This window comes from Carassius auratus, unplaced genomic scaffold (assembly GCF_003368295.1).
Source record: "Carassius auratus strain Wakin unplaced genomic scaffold, ASM336829v1 scaf_tig00012061, whole genome shotgun sequence".
Classification (NCBI taxonomy): Eukaryota; Metazoa; Chordata; class Actinopteri; order Cypriniformes; family Cyprinidae; genus Carassius; species Carassius auratus.
This window is the reverse complement of record NW_020524256.1, coordinates 256-19,655: the sequence shown is the minus strand read 5'-3', so window position 1 is coordinate 19,655 and position 19,400 is coordinate 256. Positions and strand designations below refer to the sequence as shown.

Here is a 19,400-nt window from a genome sequence, read left to right as displayed (position 1 = left end):
ACTTTTACCGCCGATTCATTCGAAATTTCAGCATGATTGTGGCTCCACTCACTTCTTTACTCCAAGGAGGAGGAGGACGTTTCCGCTGGTCATCGGAATGCACTGCGGCATTTGAGAGTTTAAAGAAGAGATTCACCACATCACCCATTCTCCATCACCCAGATCCTGAGAGAGAGTTTATTGTGGAAGTGGATGCTTCTAACACGGGCGTGGGTGCCATTCTGTCACAACGTCATGGTAGTCCAGCTAAAATGTACCCCTGTGCATTTTATTCCCGTAAACTCAATGCAGCAGAGCGCAACTATGATGTGGGCAATCGAGAACTTCTGGCGATGAAGGCTGCCTTTGAAGAGTGGAGGCACTGGCTGGAGGGGGCGTGTCATCCTTTCACTGTGCTTACGGACCACAGAAATCTGGAGTATCTCAAATCCGCCAAATGTCTGAATGCTCGCCAGGCGCGCTGGTCTCTCTTCTTCTCCCGATTTAATTTTAGAGTCACTTTCAGACCAGGTTCTAAGAACGGCAAGGCGGATGCTCTCTCACGCCAGTTCGACAGTAAGGACGAGTGTTCTGAACCAGTTCCCATTCTGCCCTCATCTCTCATTGTCGCACCAGTACAGTGGGATATCATCACGGAGGTTTCTACAGCTCAGCAAAAACAGCCCGTACCACTGGAGTGTCCGGGGGACCGCCTCTTTGTTGCTCCCGAGCTCCGCGACCGTGTCCTCCAATGGGTTCATTGCACTCCCAGCGCGGGGCATCCAGGTATCACGGCCACCACTCAGCTAGTCTCCAATCGCTTCTGGTGGCCTTCCCTTCGAGCTGACGTGATCAAGTTTGTTCATCAGTGTTCCACCTGTAACATGGTCAAGTCTTCTCACCTGAAACCAGCTGGTCTTTTACAGCCTCTGCCGGTACCGCAACGCCCTTGGTCCCATATCGCCGTGGATTTTGTCACAGACCTTCCTCAGTCCCAGGGTTTCAACACCATCCTCTCGGTAATAGACCGGTTTTCAAAATCATGCCGTTTCATCCCTTTGTCTGGTCTTCCCACAGCCTTACAGACCGCCGAGGCCCTCCTCAATTATGTGTTTTGGCTTTTTGGCCTTCCTGAGGACATTGTAACTGACCGAGGCCCTCAGTTTACTTCTCGTGTATGGAGGGAACTATGCTCAAAGCTCAATATTAACGTAAGCCTCACCTCGGGCTACCATCCTCAGGCCAACGGGCAGGTTGAGAGGTTGAATCAGGACCTAACTCGTTTCCTACGGACCTATTGCCATCAAAATCAGCAGGAGTGGAGTCGTTTCCTTGTATGGGCTGAATACGCGCAGAATTCGTTAGTTAAGCACGCCACTGGACTGACACCGTTTCAGTGTGTCCTGGATTTCAGCCTCCGCTCTTTCCGTGGGCGGGCGAGCCCTCCGATCTCCCGGCGGTAGATTCCTGGCTTCGGCGCAGCGAGGCCACTTGGGATGCTGCTCATGTGCATTTACAGCGGGCCATTCGCAAATATCAGCACTATGCGGATCGGAGGCGACGCGGGGGTCCCCGGTACTGTCCCGGCCAGTGGGTGTGGCTTTCAGCCCGAGATCTCCATCTCAAACTACCCAGCAAGAAATTATCCCCTCGCTTCATTGGTCCTTTCAAGATTCTGCACCAGATCACCCCGGTCTCATTTAGGTTGGCTCTTCCCTCTCATTACAAAATCTCACCTACCTTTCATGTGTCTCTTTTCAGACCCGCAGTCACCCCCAGGAGAGAGGAGGGTCAGGAGGGGAACACACAGGTGCAGAATCCTCCCATTGAGGTTGGCGGTGCGGAGGCCTACCGGGTGCGAGCAGTACTGGACTCCAGACGACGTGGTGGGGCTTTACATTACCTTATTGACTGGGAGGGGTACGGTCCAGAGGAACCAGAGGTCAGGTCGCAGGACATTCTGGACCCCTCTCTACTTACCAGCTTTCATCGTGACCATCCTGACCGACCTGCTCCCAGACCCCGAGGAAGACCCCACCGACGTTCTGGTCCTCGCTTCCGGAGCCGCTCGCAGGGGAGGGGCTATGTCATGGAATATTCTGCTACGCCCTCCTCTGGCGGCATCAGATCCCTCTCTCCTGAATATTAGGACTGCATTTCCCAGTGTCCCTCTCCCCAATCATCCCCGTCTAACCCTGCTTAATTATCTTGATTACCTTCTAGTATTTTCACCTGCACCTTGTGTTCTCCCCTTCATATTGACTGCTATTCCCTTTTATATTTTGTGAAGTTTTGATTTACCCCTGGTCTGTATTGTTATTATCTCTGATCGTTGTAACCCTATTTAGGAGATTATCTGAGTTCTCTACGAACGTCTGCTTAAGTTCCTTTTCATTGCCAGCCTGAGTTTATGTCAGCTGTTCTCTGCTAACTCACCTGTATTAATAAATCTGCTGCAGATGGATCTAACTGACTCAGCCGTTTCATCACAACTATAGAGAGAGAGAGAGAGATTCAAAAACATTTTATATCTGTATTTTTTCTTTTAGGAAATTTAAGGTTAATCAGTAAATGCAAATTAGCATCCCTGTTTAATTGATTTATTTGTTTTTATTTGTTAATGTTTTAATTTGTTTAGTTTCATTTCTGTAAATTCAAATTTTTTTTTTTTTGATGTTTATTTCTAGACAATTTCTAAATAAATAAACTACATTTAGACATGTCTCAAGATTTGGTTGCAAGATTACAATATTGCAATCTCATTTATAATAAAATATAATATAATATACCTAGATAATATACACCTAATAAAATGTTTGTTTTGTTCCCTTGAAGTTAATTTTTTTTAAGTACTATCTTTCAATGCCTGTTACAATGAAATAATTAATTAAATAAAAATAACAGTGGCATAATGTTTTCTTTGAAATCGCTAGTCAATTTCATAAATTATTACAAAGAAACTGCAAGTAACACAAAACATCCTCCAGTAATCTTTGTTTCATTTAAACCTTTGAAAAGTCATTTTTTACAGTGTATAAAAAAGTTAAAAAGTTCAAATAAATACAATTTTAAGAGCCGCCTAGCCTATTTTGTACCCAATTCATGAAAAGTGTCATATGCAGATGAAACTAAAAGCAAAAAAACCCAGTTAGTTTACCTCGTACTTACATAACCAAACTTAAATGGAAGCTGCTAGTGACTCATATGCAGGAACTATACACAGATAACGCACACTAGAATCAATTTACACTGCTTTTCAGTTGATGTTATTGCTAAGATAAACCCACAAAACTTAACCAAGCATAAAACAAGCACAAGATTTGAGAGTAATCATTTTTAGGTTGATCTTTTTTTGATACTTCTTACTTCAGTACATTAAAATAGTGTATTACACTCAACACCTCTTTTATGTCAGGAAAGTGTGTATTATATCTTAAAGTTCTATGGGCAGCTTAATGTTTTGGAACAGATCCAGTGTGTTCATGTTTAGCAATTCAAAGTATCTGCTTCTTTTTTTAGAAAAAAAGAGTAGCTTACACAGTGATCTGAGAGCCCACCTGCTAAATGCTACATCAGAAGGTAGAAAATTAAAAGCAGCACAGAAATATAGAGAGAGAGAGTCACTTGCATCCATCAAAAGGGAAAGAACAGATGGAAAGGAAGGGTGTTTGTTTGCTCTCTCTTTGATATGGCAGATAAAACAGCAGCAGCCCGGTCTATGCACCGCTCTATGCGCTGATTCTTAGACAGCTAAATATTATTAGAGCTTCTGGAAACTAGATTGCAGATTCTCATGGGCCTGTACGGTTTTCACCAAATTCCCTCTCCTCTCCCCACTCGTTTCTTATACTATCAGTCTTTCTGTCAATGATGTGCAGTGAAGGGCCAAGGAGCTTCAGGAAAACATCAGTAAACAACGCTGGGTTGTTTTATAGGGTTTCACTCCAGTACAGTTAGCTTGTTAACATATACTTCCTTATCTTTCTTGTTGTTTAAGTAATAAACTCTTTGTTTTTTTACTTTCTATTTCTCTTGATTAAGGGGAAAGGGCAGCTATGGTTAACTGGTCCCATAATAATACAAAGACTATACAATACATACAGAGTACATCAGCTTTGAGACATTCTACTGTATCTGTATGCAGTATATGTGATATTTAGGTTTATTTATAATACTTTTAAAAATTTCAATACAATATAAATTTGTTTTTGTATTTGTAAAACTATACAAGACAACAAAAATAAATAACTATAAAATAATCAAGGTCATAAAAATAATAATAATATTAATGAAAAAAATACAATTATTTGTAGCCTATATATTTTTAGATATACATTTTAAAATGTTAAATTGTACAAAATTATTTTTATTATCAGTTAAAAAAAAATTTTTTCATTCATCATGCATTATGTAAAACTATACAGGATCGAGAAAAGTAATGATAATAAAAAAACTGTTAAATATAATTAATTATATATGTATAATTATATATGTATAATATGTATAAATATATATAATTATAATGATTTATATGTGGATTTTTTTTCTTTATCTTTTATAGCTTTACAGTATATATACCAGTAGTTATAAATTATATAAAAATAATACAAATAAAGTAAAAAATAAACAAATTCCTTCTCTCATTAAATGTATAAAAATACAGTGTATAGCCTTACTTTTATTATTATAATTTTTTTCAAAATCATGAAGCATCTAATTTACTCTGTTTTTCTATTCCAACATTGCTTGTACTCTTACTCAGTTTCTATGAATGTCTAGACTGACTTATTAGATTGTAGCAAGGAGAAATGCACCTTGGGAAATGTACTGAATTAGTCACTCATTGTTATGAGAAAGAGTGAGGACTTGAAGGACGGAGGAAGGGTATGACGTCAGATTACAATAGCAATAAGAGTCCAGTGCTTCTCAGAGGACAAACGGCTGTCACAGGCACCACGTGTCAAATATATGACATGTAAAAGAAAAAAGGAAAGAGGCATGGTTTGTCTTGATGTTGTTAGCACACATTGTATTGGAAATATCCTGAGCTATAAAGCATAGTGGTCACTGGCAGCTTCACATGTTACAATCATACTGTGCATTATGTTTGTTTGCTACAGAACTTCTGGCTCCATAGAGGCACTGGTAAACTTAGCCATACTGCCTGTCTCCAAACAACAAATGTTATAAGAAACAAATGATAGAAGGCTCACACTAACTCCCTGCAAACTCCACCAACCTTATATAAGACGTAATGAAGCACTAGTGTGAGAGCTGGCAGTAGTTAAAGTCTCATCTCAAGCAATGCCTGGCTGTATAATTACAGTGCTTTCCACCCACACTGGGACTGTACCGGAAGATATTTTCACTTCTGTTTAAACACCCTGTACTGGGAAATTTTAATGGGATGTTATGAGCTTACAGTTGATTCACTGATGTTTTTAGTGAGATTGAGAGGAGAGAAGTTGAGAGACGCCCTGTTGTTAAGGTTCGGAAATGAGATTAAGCGTATATAGAGTTATGAAGGGAATAAGGAGATTTTAGCCTAAATAGTTTGCTGTTGGAATAAACGCTTGAATTCTTCTTGGAATCTCTGACTTTACATTTCAGATTTGGCAAATTGTTTAGATCTGTTCTGAATTTGTAGATACAGGTGAGATCTTATTGCTTCTCAGTAACAGTACTGCAATCCATTCAGTTATCCATTTCATGATGGTAGAAATGCTTTCTTAAAATCTGGATGGAACTGTTTCAAAACTATAAAATAATTTTATAGTACCCCCTCAAACTTGTTAGCATTATACATATATATATATATATATATATATATATATATATATATATATATATATATATATATATATATATATATATATATATATATATATATATATATATATATATATATATATATAATTAAAAAATAATTATTAAATACATTTTATTGTGTTTTTTAATTGTATAATTTGTCTTATTATGATTTTATTATTATTATTCTAGAAATGTAGATATTTTCAGGTTTTACGATCCTAGTGGGGACATCATTTTTTATTTTATTTAAATTCTTTGCATTGCTTTGTGCTTTGGTTTTGTGTTTTTGTTTTGTTTTTGTTTTTGTTTTTGTTTTTTTGTGTTTAACAATGTAGTTATTTACAGGTTTTGTCATTCCAGTGGTGACGTTGGGTAAAACAAGAATTGATTCGCATATAAATCTATACACAAATAAAACATATAACTCATCTGTTTAGCTGTGCATTCATTGAATGAGCACTGTGCAATGTCCGAACTGATTGCACTATATTCAATGTATAATCATTTTCTATCCTTAACTGTTTTAAATTAATTTTAAGTCTTCAAAATCAATCTTTTTTTATAATTTTCAAAATTTTCAAATTATTTGTTTTATTTTTGTGATTTTTAAAAATTATTGTTATTATTTTCTTTTCTTTTATGTGAAGCACTTTGAATTACCATTGTGTATGAAACGTGCTGTATAAATAAACATGCCTTGTGTTGCCTTGCCAATAAACAGAGGCGTCTGTTTTAAAGCCTCAGGCTGGTCTTCAGTATGTTGAAGTGTAGTGCTTGACACCAGCTTCGTCACGTTGTGCTTGGAACAGTGACAGGTGGTGGATCCCCAATAAGCATCACACTCTACACACCTTGAGCCAAGATGGCTCCTGTTGCACTCTGGCAAACCAGTACAGCTTACTCTGCCACAAGCCAATATGGCTCCAGCTCCCATCAGTCTTTGCCAGGCTGAACATGATGAGCATTAGAAAATGAGTGGATCATAGTTTCTTATTCATAATCTGTGTTTACTCTGTGCTCAGAGGTGTGAAAACTCCTCGATTTCCACAAACATATTTTCCAAGTGCTTGTGTTTGTAGGCGAAGAACTTCAGAGGTTCATTCTCTCCATATTGTTGAGTCGCATTTGAAGGGTTAACATACTGTATGGATGCTTTCAGGCAACTTTAAGAAAGAGGTTTTTTACGCTTTAAGTTGAAAAATAAACAATACATTGAAATACAGGTAATAATGGAGTTAATTCTATATTTTTTAATTCTATACTTCCAGTTCTTGGATGACAAAAGAAAGCAGTTTTTGATACGATAATTACCATTTGGTATAAGGCTAAGTAAGTTGGTATGTATTTATAGGACATGTTTGTGTATATGTGAACTTCAAGTTGATGATGTACCTATTGAGGGTTGTTATTAATTAATGGATCTTTACAGTGATTGGTCATGAATCTGTTTTTAAATGGGGTGTACTCTGTGATGTCATCTTTGAATAACATTCCTGATGAAGGTCATGTGACCGAAACATTGTCATTAAATAAACTTTGTTTTTGTTTTTTTGCTTTTCAGTTTTTGACCTTGTTGGTCTTTGCTTCCTACGCACCTCTCTGTTGCCGTCAGGTGTGCCGAGTTCAATGGTTCGTTTATTATAAATATTATAAATGACTGTTTAATATTTTAGTGTTGTTTTTTAGTGTTGTTTTTACTACTTATTTAATAATGCCGTTAACACAGTGAATACTGTACATTGCATTTAGCAGCTGCTGAAATAAGAAAACAATAAACGAAAAAGAGACAAAAAGAGAAGTCAGATCTTATTAAACTAACTGAACTAAATGACGCACATTAACTACAGCAGGGAGACGTGACGAATCCACCCTGCAGCATTTCACGCCATTTCTTCCATCATCCCTCAACACTGTGGCGGGATTCAAAGGGTAATTGGCTGACTTTTGGAGAGCTTGTCAAGACCCAACCTAATGTGGCTTATTTAATGGTAAATGTCGGGCTGTTACAGAGACACAGAAGTCTGGTAGTTTTCTTTTAATTCACGGTGAATAAATCAACTGGATGTTCTGTTTTACTTTTCTTGAATGATGAAATGCACTCATCAAAGCAGAATCTACATATATATTATTTAATTATCGCTGTAATTAGTCATGTAATTATGCTAGCCAGAGGGCATGTGTAAACCCAGTTTTGTACAATTGTGTGAACATGTGTGTGTGTGTGTGCATTAGTCCTTTGTTGATTCCCTGTAGTTTTATATATATATATATATATATATATATATATATATATATATATATATATATATCTTCTTGTTTTTTGTTTTTTGCTTAGTATTCTGGGAATTAAAGGGTAGATAGACAGGAGCAGCAGATGTTTGTGTTCTCAGCATGTACAGTGATGTTCTGCACATCAGGTGTTTGTACATGAGAGCTGCTGTACAAGACATAATGCGAGTGTGTGCGGTCCTTAAAAGTGCTGTTAAAGATTTTATCTTCTGTGCTTCATTATTCATCAGCTCATTATGGCTGATACAGGTCTGTTCTTTAACCTTACACTGTGCTTAAGTGAATTACTGTAAATATGAATAATAATGATATAAAAAACTTTCAGTTCCTAAAACAGTGAGAAGAGATGGGGTTTGGAAGATGGATTTTATGAACCTACTGTATGTCGGAGGGATGTCTTACTGTTTTTGGGGTGCAGTACTGGGGAAAAAGTGGCTTCATTGACAGTGAAACATAATAGAATTGTTTTAATAACTGTATGTTCCTCAATAAAAATCATTGTTGATGGAAGAAATTTATCCCTCTGAGATCAGTGAACATGCTGGTGCCTTTAGTTGCATTTTTCGTGATAACAGTCAACAGAATAAATATATATATATATATATATATATATATATATATATATATATATATATATATATATATATATATATTAGGGCTGTCAAATGATTAAATTTTTTAATCAAATTAATCAGAATTTTCAGTGGATTAATCATGATTAATCACTATTTGCAATTACACCTGAATCCTAACCATTTTTTTTTTCTGAAATGCGTACCAAAAGATAAATAACAGGACACAGATACATAATTTTCATGTATTGATTCATCAATATGTGGTTCTTTTTTTTCTGAATTTCAAAAGTTTAACATTTAATTAATCAAATTTACCTGAGCACTATATCAAACCATGCCATTTAACTACAGATAGTGTAAGAGTTTTAGGTGAACCAGTGGTTAAATATAGCCACATATCTATGAAATTATGCATAGAGAAACTCGAAAGAATGAACTCAGAAACACAAACATGCGCCCTCTGCACTCTGGGCACTCTTGTTTTTGGGATATGTTCATTTGCTCTGCCACAATACTTTAGGATCGATATTTTCACGTTCTGAAGGCTTCAGGTGCCAGTAAAACCAAGTAAAAATGCATATTTTCCAAACAGCTGTAATTTTCGCTGCGTTGCATGCAGGCGTTCTGCGCATGTGCATGCGCAGTGTGAAACACAGGACGCTATAACAGGAAGAAGCTCCAGCGTATCAACTACCAAAGTCGTCTCTGTTTATCGAGCTTGGCATGAATGTATTTGAGAGTAACTGGGGTAAAACCTTAAGCTTCTTCGGTGTTTTCGTCGCAGCGCTCGCCGCTGTTTTTTATTATCTTGAGAATTCAGAAATCGACTTTCCTGACCTAAATAATTTGTCACACTGCGCATGCGTGAAATGCGTAAAAAAAATTGACGTAATTAACAACAAACAACTAATTAACGTCGTTAATGCGCTATTTTTGACAGCCCTAATATATATATATATATATATATATATATATATATATATATATATATATATATATATATATATATACAGTCAGGTCCATAAATATTGGGACATCGACACAATTCTAATCTTTTTGGCTCTATACACCACCACAATGAATTTGAAATGAAACAAACAAGATGTGCTTTAACTGCAGACTTTCAGCTTTAATTTTAGGGTATTTACATCCAAATCAGGTAACGGTGTAGGAATTACAACAGTTTGTATATGTACATCCCACTTTTTAAGGGACCAAAAGTAATGGGACAGATTAACAATCATAAATCAAACTTTCATTTTTTAATACTTGGTTGCAAATCCTTTGCAGTCAATTACAGCCTGAAGTCTGGAACGCATAGACATCACCAGACGCTGAGTTTCATCCCTGGTGATGCTCTGCCAGACCTCTACTGCAACTGTCTTCAGTTCCTGCTTGTTCTTGGGGCATTTTCCCTTCAGTTTTGTCTTCAGCAAGTGAAATGCATGCTCAATCGGATTTAGGTCAGGTGATTGACTTGGCCATTGCATAACATTCCACTTCTTTCCCTTAAAAATCTCTTAATTAATGCATAATTAGTTGTTATTATAAAATTAAGTACATTTAACATGCGTAACAAGGACACCTTAAAATAAAGTGTATCCAAATATTTTTTAAATACATTTTTTGTTTGCTGAAGCCTCCTGGTGGGTCCTTACAGCTCTATAGTATCACCTTTCTCACGTGGAAGAGGGGCCCACGCACAAAAACATTGTTCCAGACCCTGTGAATTTTAGCGCTGACCCTGATCAGTCTGAGATAAGACATGTTTCTCTGAAGATCAAGGCTCTTGCGATTCAGATTGTGACGTCGTTCTTGGATTGTGTGACAGTAAGGGTCAGCACCAAGACAAACACACAAACACACACCCCAGTCCTCATGCGACTGAGAGAGACCACGCCACTGGGGTTGTTATGGCAACAGCTCATCAGAGTGCATAGACCCTGGGGTCAGTGTTATTATGGGATGTCTGAATCGGATGGAGAGGTTTCATCATCTAGCCATGCGTTACAATTTTTTGTTCATTTCCCCTGGAGGGACTGAGTGATTAAAAATACTGTGTTTTTAGTCTTATTATAATGGGGAGTCTCCAGTGAACCTTTTGTGTGGATTACCATCACAAAACTCTCAAATTCCACTATGTCCCTACAGCATAAAAAAAGCCTTCAATGCCATTTTACCATTATGCAAGATGTGCGTATATTGGCTTTATTTAGCTTTAGTGGTGTTTGTGCTCTTCTGATGTCATTTATTCTGGCAGCGGTGATATCAAGCTGATGTTTTAAATGTTTTATTGCTGCCTTCAAGTCATGTCAGAAAGATCTTACAAAGGTCACATGAATGGCACAACAATGGCAAATTGTAAGAAAAACAACTAAATGTATCATAGTTACAAAATACTGAATAAATGTAAGTATGCTTCTTGCAATAAATATAATGTAAGTGCACCACAAAAAAATAAAAAATAATGTTTGAAACCTAAATTAATCTTGACCTTTAAAAAAAAGTCATATTTTCTGATCATTCTGATCAACTTGGTCTTCTCTCTCTATTATAAAATGTCATGTTTTCCTATGTTTTATGTTGTTTTGTTTGTTGTTGTTTTTTCAGTAAAATTTTTGTAAAGGGAACATTTCTCACCATTAAGTTGCTTATTAGCATGCCTTTTATTAACATATCTGCTGTTCATTAGTATTATAAAGCACATATTCTGGATGACCATGTTCTACATCCCTCCTACCCAATACCTAAACTGAACAACTACCTTACAAACTATTAATAAGCAGAAAATTAGGAGTTTATTGAGGCAAAGTCATAGTTAATGGTTTGTAAATAGCAAAAATTGGAAAGTGTGAAAATTTTTCTATTTTACATTTATGTTTATTAGTCGCAGCGCGATTTCTGCACTAAACCCTTAAACACCATTAAGTTTCAGCCTTTATTTAAAACGTAAAAAGCGTTGAGCATCAAATGAGAATTTCTTCATTTGCTTTTAGTCTCCTGGTTATCAAGATTCACTTGACTTCCTGATCTTCAATCTGATTTCAAAGCCAATAAAAACTAAAAGGAAAAAAGATACATAAAGAAAAAGGCTCCGGGACAAGTTACAGGAATGAGATGTGAAAGTTCCCAAGGGAAATTAGGCGTACAGTGAGTTTCTAGTACAGACCAGATTAAAAAATGATGCCATTATACTGTTATTAACCTAATCAGTTGAGTAGACCTGGACCGGACCTGAGGTGCAGTCTAAGTTTAGTCTGCCGTCACTGTGGGGTTTTCTCATAGGCAGAGAATCTGGAGTAAAGGCTGAATGCAGGTCAGTCTGAGAAAAATGTGTCTCCTTGATGAGGAGGTTTAAAGCAGAGCTTCATTTTCCTTCATTAAAGAATGATAAATAAATTAGCCAATTGTATTGGAACTCTGTCATGTTAATGCATTTATTTGGTGTTATAAAATGTCTGGATGTTAATGTTTGGTTCTGAGGGTTTTTTATTAAATTTTAGAAAATCAATTAAGTTCAACTTTCTTATATAGATGACCACATATTGTTAGAACTAATGGTTTTGTGTTATTTTCTGGTTTAAGATGGTGATTGATATACATTACTATGGAGCCCCGTACATGACATGCAAGAAAAAATAAATAAATTGTGCGCACGATTTACTAATCCATTCCCTCAATGTACTAAAACGTGCACACGATTACTGTTGTATTCCCACGATTTACTATTGTGTTCCCAACATATACAACTTATAAAAAAAAATTAAAAAATGTAAAAATCAATGCATTCTTTAACACTTTCTCGTTCCTTGTGTTTGTAGGCGCTGGCGACGGCAGCGGAAAACCTGCAGATGGAGCACCAGTGGAAGGATGATCTTGAAGTAATGTTACACACATTCACACACACACACACACACACACACACACACACACACACACACACACACACACACACACACACACACACACAGGTAGAAGAAATAAGGCTGTGAAACTTTTGCCAGGGCATGTATTCAATCAGTCGTTTACTGGATAAAAACAGGTACTGGAAACATTTGCACACGTCATCCACTTATTTAGATGTTGAGATAATCAATTGGGTTTTAAAATGTTGGTATCTTGGTCTCAGACGTTGCATCTGTGATACTGTATCTGGTATTGATGCATTTCAGGTTCCCATGGACTGAAATATCAATTCTAATTTGCAGAGAAATGTTTGGTTGTCTGGTTATAGATTTGTCAGTCAAGTATTGTCTGAATGAGTCATCAAAATTTGTATTTGATGAGATTCACTATTTAAAATGCTTTTTAAAAACTTTAACTCAAAAGGTTTTAAAACATGTTTAATCAGTGGTTTTAATCTGAATATTAGAGAGAGATATAGAGATTCAGATGATCACAACCAGAGGTGGTTTGCCACAATAATATATGTATAGACCTCATTTAATGTTCACTTAAATGCATTTTTTTTTTGTAGATCTCAAAATTTATATTTATATATTTTTAAGATTCTGTATATTATATTGTTGTGATCATTGTTATTAAATACATTTCTAGTAATTTCAATTAAAGCTGCAGTAGGTAACTTTTGTAAAAATGTATTTTTTACATATTTGTTAAACCTGTCATTATGTCCTGACAGTAGAATATGAGACAGATAACTGTGAAAAAAATCAAGCTCCTCTGGCTCCTCCCAGTTGTCCTATTGCCATTTGCAGAAATACATCGCTCCCGGTAAGAAACAACCAATCAGAGCTGCGGTCCGTAACTTTGTTTGTATTCAAAATGTAGAAAAATGTATATAATAAGCGAGTACACCATGAATCCATTTTCCAAACCGTGTTTTTAGCTTGTCCTGAATCACTAGGGTGCACCGATAATAAGTGTTTATATTCAGACTATTTTAGATTGCTTCGGGGATACCACGGCGGAGTAACCCAGTACCTTTATGATTCTTCATAGACATAAACAGAGAGAAGTAGTTCCGGCTACGATGTTCTTCCACAAGACGCAAGCAGTTCTGTTTATTAACCGCTAGAGCGTCAAAAGTTACCTACCGCAGCTTTAAGCTGAAATAATTGAAAATATTATTTTGAAAAATATTGAATAAAAATTATATTTTAGTTGAAATAATACATTTCAAAAAGTAAAACTATATATATAAAAAGCTAAATAGAAGAATAATAATCAAAATGACAAAAGTACATAACAAAAAATGTATAAAGCAAACTAAATCTGAAATGAAAACTGAAAATCTAAAAACATAAAAGCTAATTTGAAATTATAAATATTAAAGTAGTATATAGATTAGCATTTAAAACTAATTATGTTGTCATTTTATTTATTTACACAAAATAGCATTGGATATTTATATAGGCCATAATATGAAAATTGTTATTGGATTATAATAACACCTGTTAAAAAATGAGTTCTAGTGTTTTAGTTAAGATGTTACACTCATAGTGTGTACTGTAAATCAAACAAATGTGTGGGCGCCTTTGTGTTCAAAAGTCTGTCCTGCTTGGAGCTGTCACAGCAGGTGCTTCTCTTCAAGCCTTTGTTATGAACACAATTGTTGTGACAGACAGAGATGTTTTCTTTTTAGTTATTGATGGGATGCAGGTAGAATCGTGTTACAGACACAGTCTGCAAGGTCAAGAGTTTTGATCCCATGCAGGGCTGACCTATATGTGCATGTCTCAGCGATTAGTAGTCCATAACCTAAAAAGAGTGTCTGTCACATAATTATCAAGCAAGTAGGACACGTGGCAGCAGCCAGTGATGATCCACTCCTATGTCTCCAAGGCAACTGTATGTCAGATAGTGAGCTTGCTTGTTAACGCCCCACTATTGCTAGTCCTGACAGCGCCCTCACACTGCGAGGAGAACAACCCTGGGAGGAGACACAAACACACACACACACTCACACACACACACACACACACACCTAAAGCATGCACCACTTCTGGGAAAAAGAGAGTACAAAAATTTAAACAACTTCATTTGTGAATGCACAATGATTAGGTACAAACCACACATAGAGAGCTAAGTAAAACACTTGGAAATACACAGTCACTATCAGATTCACTCACTGTTCACACTGAAGTCTTGTTCACTCTTTGTCAACAGGTTGATGATACCATCTACTACAATGCCAAGGACAAGGTAAGGTTTCTTTTTAAAAATGCATGCTTGGATATGAACTAAACAACAAAGCAATGAAAATTAACCAGGTGTTTGTTGTTGTTGTTGTTTGAGAGGTTTATGGTTATTTTTATGTTCCTAGTTTGACATCAATGACAATGAAACGCGCCAGAACCGCCTCAAGCTAGAATTCAAAGAGGATCCTGATTTCAGACGCCCTGTTTCATACAACACAACAGCAGTGCACATTCCCACTGATATCTACGAGGGCTGTGAGTACTCCACACACACACGCATCTTTGCATGTGTTCTTTTTTTACGACTTTACATGGTAGCTAAATAGCAGTTTATAAAATCAATCTTTCAGTGACAGCTCGGCTTTATTGCTGGGTGTCAGGTGTGGACAGCCAGAGGTTTGTGGGTAAAAACTGGAGACTAAATTTAGAGAGCAGTCCAGCTCAAACGCAGCTCTCCTGGCCCCTGAGTGACCCCACAAGCCTCAATATCCTCCAGCAAGAGAATAGCTCTCACTCTGTCTCTTGCAAGAAATTTAGCATTACTTCACTTTGCAGTGGATTGGTGCTGTCAGAATGAGAATCCAAACATCTAATAAAATCATCATAATAATCCATACGAAGTCGAATAAATGACGTCTTGTGAAATGAAAAGCTGAGTGTTTATTAAGAAAAAAATCCAACAAGACAGTAAACCATTGCATCTTGTCAAAATAAGATTTGATACACAAGGTGACTTTTTCTTTGGAGAAAAAAGTATGATTAGAGGACTTGGTTTGAAGTTAAAAATGACATTTTTTTTTTTTTTTTTTTTTAGAAAAACTGCTTTTTGCTTCACAAAACATTTAGTCTGTTTTATTGTGATGTTTTTATCAACTGTTTGGAATCTCATTCTGACGGCACCCATTCACTGCAGAGGATCCACTGGTGATCAAGTGGTGCAATTTATCCAAATCATTTTTTTCAATAAAGAAACAAACTCATCTACATTTTGGATGGCCTGAGAGTGAGTAATTTATTTGCAATTTTAAATTTCGGGTTACATTTTGTTTAGTAACTCCGCTCTCCAAAATCTCATTGGTCCCTCAAGCATTATGTTAAACATCACATGTATATGTTGGCTGTGATTTTATTACAAGTTGGTCAAAATCAGCTAGCCACTGTGTATCATACTCTATGTTGGCAGAAATCTGATCTCCTCAGTGATGGGCTCACAGTGGCCTTGAGTTTGTGTGAGTGTTTCACAGGCAAATGAGTCTGATGTGATATTTGTGTTCTAGATGAGTACTGAAGCAGCCACATTCAATCATATGACTCATCTCTTCTTGACTCCCGCTGTCTCTCTTTGTCTACTTTTACTCACTTCAAATTACTCTAAGTACCTTTTGCTTTCCGCCTGATTTTCTTGGTCCTGAAGCATTGCTTAGTGCAACTTAACAACAGCCACTGGGTGAAGCTTTCGAGCAATATTCTGTTTTTCCATTCAAACTGTGTTTTTTTTTGTAACTCTATATTTAATAATAATTATTATGTAATAATGTGGGTGATTGTTCAAGTGTTCGTGTATTTGTATATGTGTGTGTGTTATTGGGGGCTCTAGGCCGCCAGTATGTTTGTGTCTTATTAAGATATGAATCTGTGCTTTTTTGCCTCAACCGCAGTGTGTCATCTGTCATCACAATCTTAAGATGGGACACAGACATGCTCAGAGAGTGTGTGTGAGTGCGATGACTTGTCTGTCACATGGATCCCTCTGGCTGTGCTTTGTGGTGCTCCGATTGGTTTTCTGTTGACTGTTTGCCCCGGATTCGTTTAAACCAGTGAAAGTTTTTTTTTTTTTTTTTTTACCACACATTTGGTACTTGGCGAGTGTTCATTTTGGACCCTAAGTGCTGTTGTACAGCCATACACTTCCAGTATCTATTTTGTAATTGGACTTTGATCTTGTTATTTCCATTAATTTTCCAGACAGAAGCAAATAGAGATATGACTCACAGAGATAGATAGATAGATAGAGAGAGAGAGAGAGAGAGATTTGGTTGTATGGGTGTTGGCTAATAAGGATGTGTGTGGTGTCTAACCCTGCAGACTGACAGCCTGACGAATGAACAACAGGAAGGGGTGTGAAACCACATCTAATCTGACTGAAAACACACAAATACACACACACACACACACACACACACACACATAGATGATCATAGATGATTATAAACAGCTCTCATTCACCAATGCACTTCCTTTAGGATCAGTAAATTATGCCTTCATGGACTAGTCTTGTATAGATATATGTGACAGCCTTTTTTTGCAGTATTGACTTCTGACCTATAGAGTCTGCATGTATTTAAAGAGATGATATGTATAGTAAGTGTGTGTGTGTGTGTGTGTGTGTGTGTGTGTGTGTGTGTGTGTGTGTGTGTGTGTGTGTGTGTGTGTGTGAAAAGGTGATGTTGCTCTACTGACTGTAAGTGTCATAAAAGTGCATGAAATGGCAATTTATAGCAATTTCCTTTTATTTGAAACACTACACTGTTTAAGCCAATCAGAAGGTGTTGAATTTATGTGCAATTTTGAGGGACAGGATTTTAGACCAATGAGATTTTACCTTGGGCGGGACTTTCTAAAACAAAACAAAACTCTGATTTAAATCGCAGATTGTGTATACAGTAGGTAAAACATGCTGGCTGTTAGGCTACAAACTGTTTATGATTAACTAATTTGCGCATATTTTTTTTCTCACTTTAAAATCCTTTTTCCATACATATTCTTTACTATAGGCAATGAATGAGTATACCAGAAATGACTGGAAGGAAGTGGTTGAAAAACGAGGAAGATGAGATGTAGCTTTGGGCTTCTGATGGACCCTGCTTTTGAGTGATGGAGAAGGCGTGCATTGAGGGGTAGTAAATTGTGTCCCATAGGAACAAACAGAGTCAGTCAAGGTGGATTCTAATTAAATTTAGTATCATAATACTTGAACTAAAGCCACAGAAGAAAGAGATATCAACAACTTTTTTGGGAATGAGTCATGTGGCATCATGGGCTAGATGTGTCAATCTCTGCCAGTGCTCTTTAAAATGTCAGCATCACTCTCACTTATAGAAGGCATTGTGTCCATTTATTAACGTTCTCTGGAAAAGGGCCCGATTTTCCATTTAATTCCATTAGAAGTGCATTAGCTAATAGTTCACTTTGTTGTTTCCTTTACCGCAGTGGTTTATCACTTCGGGTTTCGCATAACATGATGAGATCTGAAGTTTGGAGAGCCAGTTTATTGATTTATCCCTGATTTAGGGGTTCATTTTAGTGTTTGTTAGAACAGAGCTCTCAGAAAACATGTCAGCTTGAGTTCAGTCCCATAAAACCTGTGGGGATGCTGGGATTTATCTTCTATATTTGTGTTTGTAACAGCCACTATAATCCTGAATGAGCTTAACTGGACTGCGGGTCTGGATGACATCTTTAAGAAGAACAAGGCGGATGACCCTTCCCTTCTCTGGCAGGTGTTTGGCAGTGCCTCTGGCCTGGCTCGATACTTCCCAGGTAAAGCACTGGAATGAACAGGACCTCCAAAATATCAAGAAGTTTCGATATTTACAGATATTTACCATATCTTGGAGTGCACACAAACACTGCAGCCATATGTACATAGTTTACCAAAGCAATTTTTTTATTAAATACAATTGAACATTTAGAATTAAATAGTGTGATTATTTATTATTTGTTCATATTTTGTTAATGTATCACAGCTTCCCCATGGGTTGACACGAGGAACACACCGAACAAGATTGACTGTATGATGTACGCCGAAGGCCCTGGTGAGCAGACCTTTGCTGCTTGAGTTTACATTTGTCTGGTAATGAGAAGAGGTACCAAGTGCTGATGGTTACACCTGATGGTTTTCTCCTTTGTGTTTGCAGGTATATTCAAGGTGCAGCTTCACCTAAAGACATGTTGATCCTGGTGGACGCGTGAGTGAAGTCTCGTCGATTGACTGTTACAGCCCATACACTCTCTGACACAAACCTACCATGCCGCTCAAGCAGTCTTTCTCATCACTGATCCCATTTCCATTTTGCACTTTGAGCAACTGGTTGATCAGCAGAATGTAATTTTTCAGTGCGTGTGACACATCCCACATTCTCTACTTAAAGAGCTCATGCTAGTTTTGCTTTAGAGTCATTCATCAACGTTAGAGAGAGAGATGTTGATTAAAGACGTGCAAATGAGATGTGAGAGTAATAAACATGAAAAATTAATTTTTGCTTTTTTAGATTGGAAATCTTCGGCATGCATTTAAATAGCAAATAGTTGTGTTAAATGAAGCAATTTACGCATTTTAAACATTGTAAGCAAAAAAATAATAACAATAATGTTCCTTAATTCCCCACTTATTCATCATTAAATATTTGCATTCAAAATAAAGAAGCACATTACAGTCATGCTTGGCATGTGAATACATTTATAATGCAAATGTAACTGCGAAGTCAGTTACAGATATGACCCAGAAATATACAACCTCCATCAAAATCCACATGAATGTGTCATTATTTGGTATATTTTTCATGCTTATGGATCATCTTTTGGT

General features: G+C 36.8%; 1 protein-coding gene across 1 annotated transcript in view; it reads left to right on the top strand.

The window, feature by feature from the left end:
- LOC113073349 (voltage-dependent calcium channel subunit alpha-2/delta-1-like) overlaps positions 1-18,783 on the top strand; it is a gene marked incomplete at its 3' end in the record, with an annotated part of 47,733 nt that extends 28,950 nt beyond the window's left edge. Inside the window, exons 4-9 of the mRNA XM_026246273.1 lie at positions 12,476-12,535; positions 14,784-14,819; positions 14,941-15,070; positions 18,224-18,355; positions 18,562-18,613; positions 18,733-18,783. Coding sequence (XP_026102058.1) covers positions 12,476-12,535; positions 14,784-14,819; positions 14,941-15,070; positions 18,224-18,355; positions 18,562-18,613; positions 18,733-18,783 — 461 coding nt within the window. The remainder of the gene's footprint in view (positions 1-12,475; positions 12,536-14,783; positions 14,820-14,940; positions 15,071-18,223; positions 18,356-18,561; positions 18,614-18,732) is intronic.
- Positions 18,784-19,400: the final 617 nt, after the last annotated feature.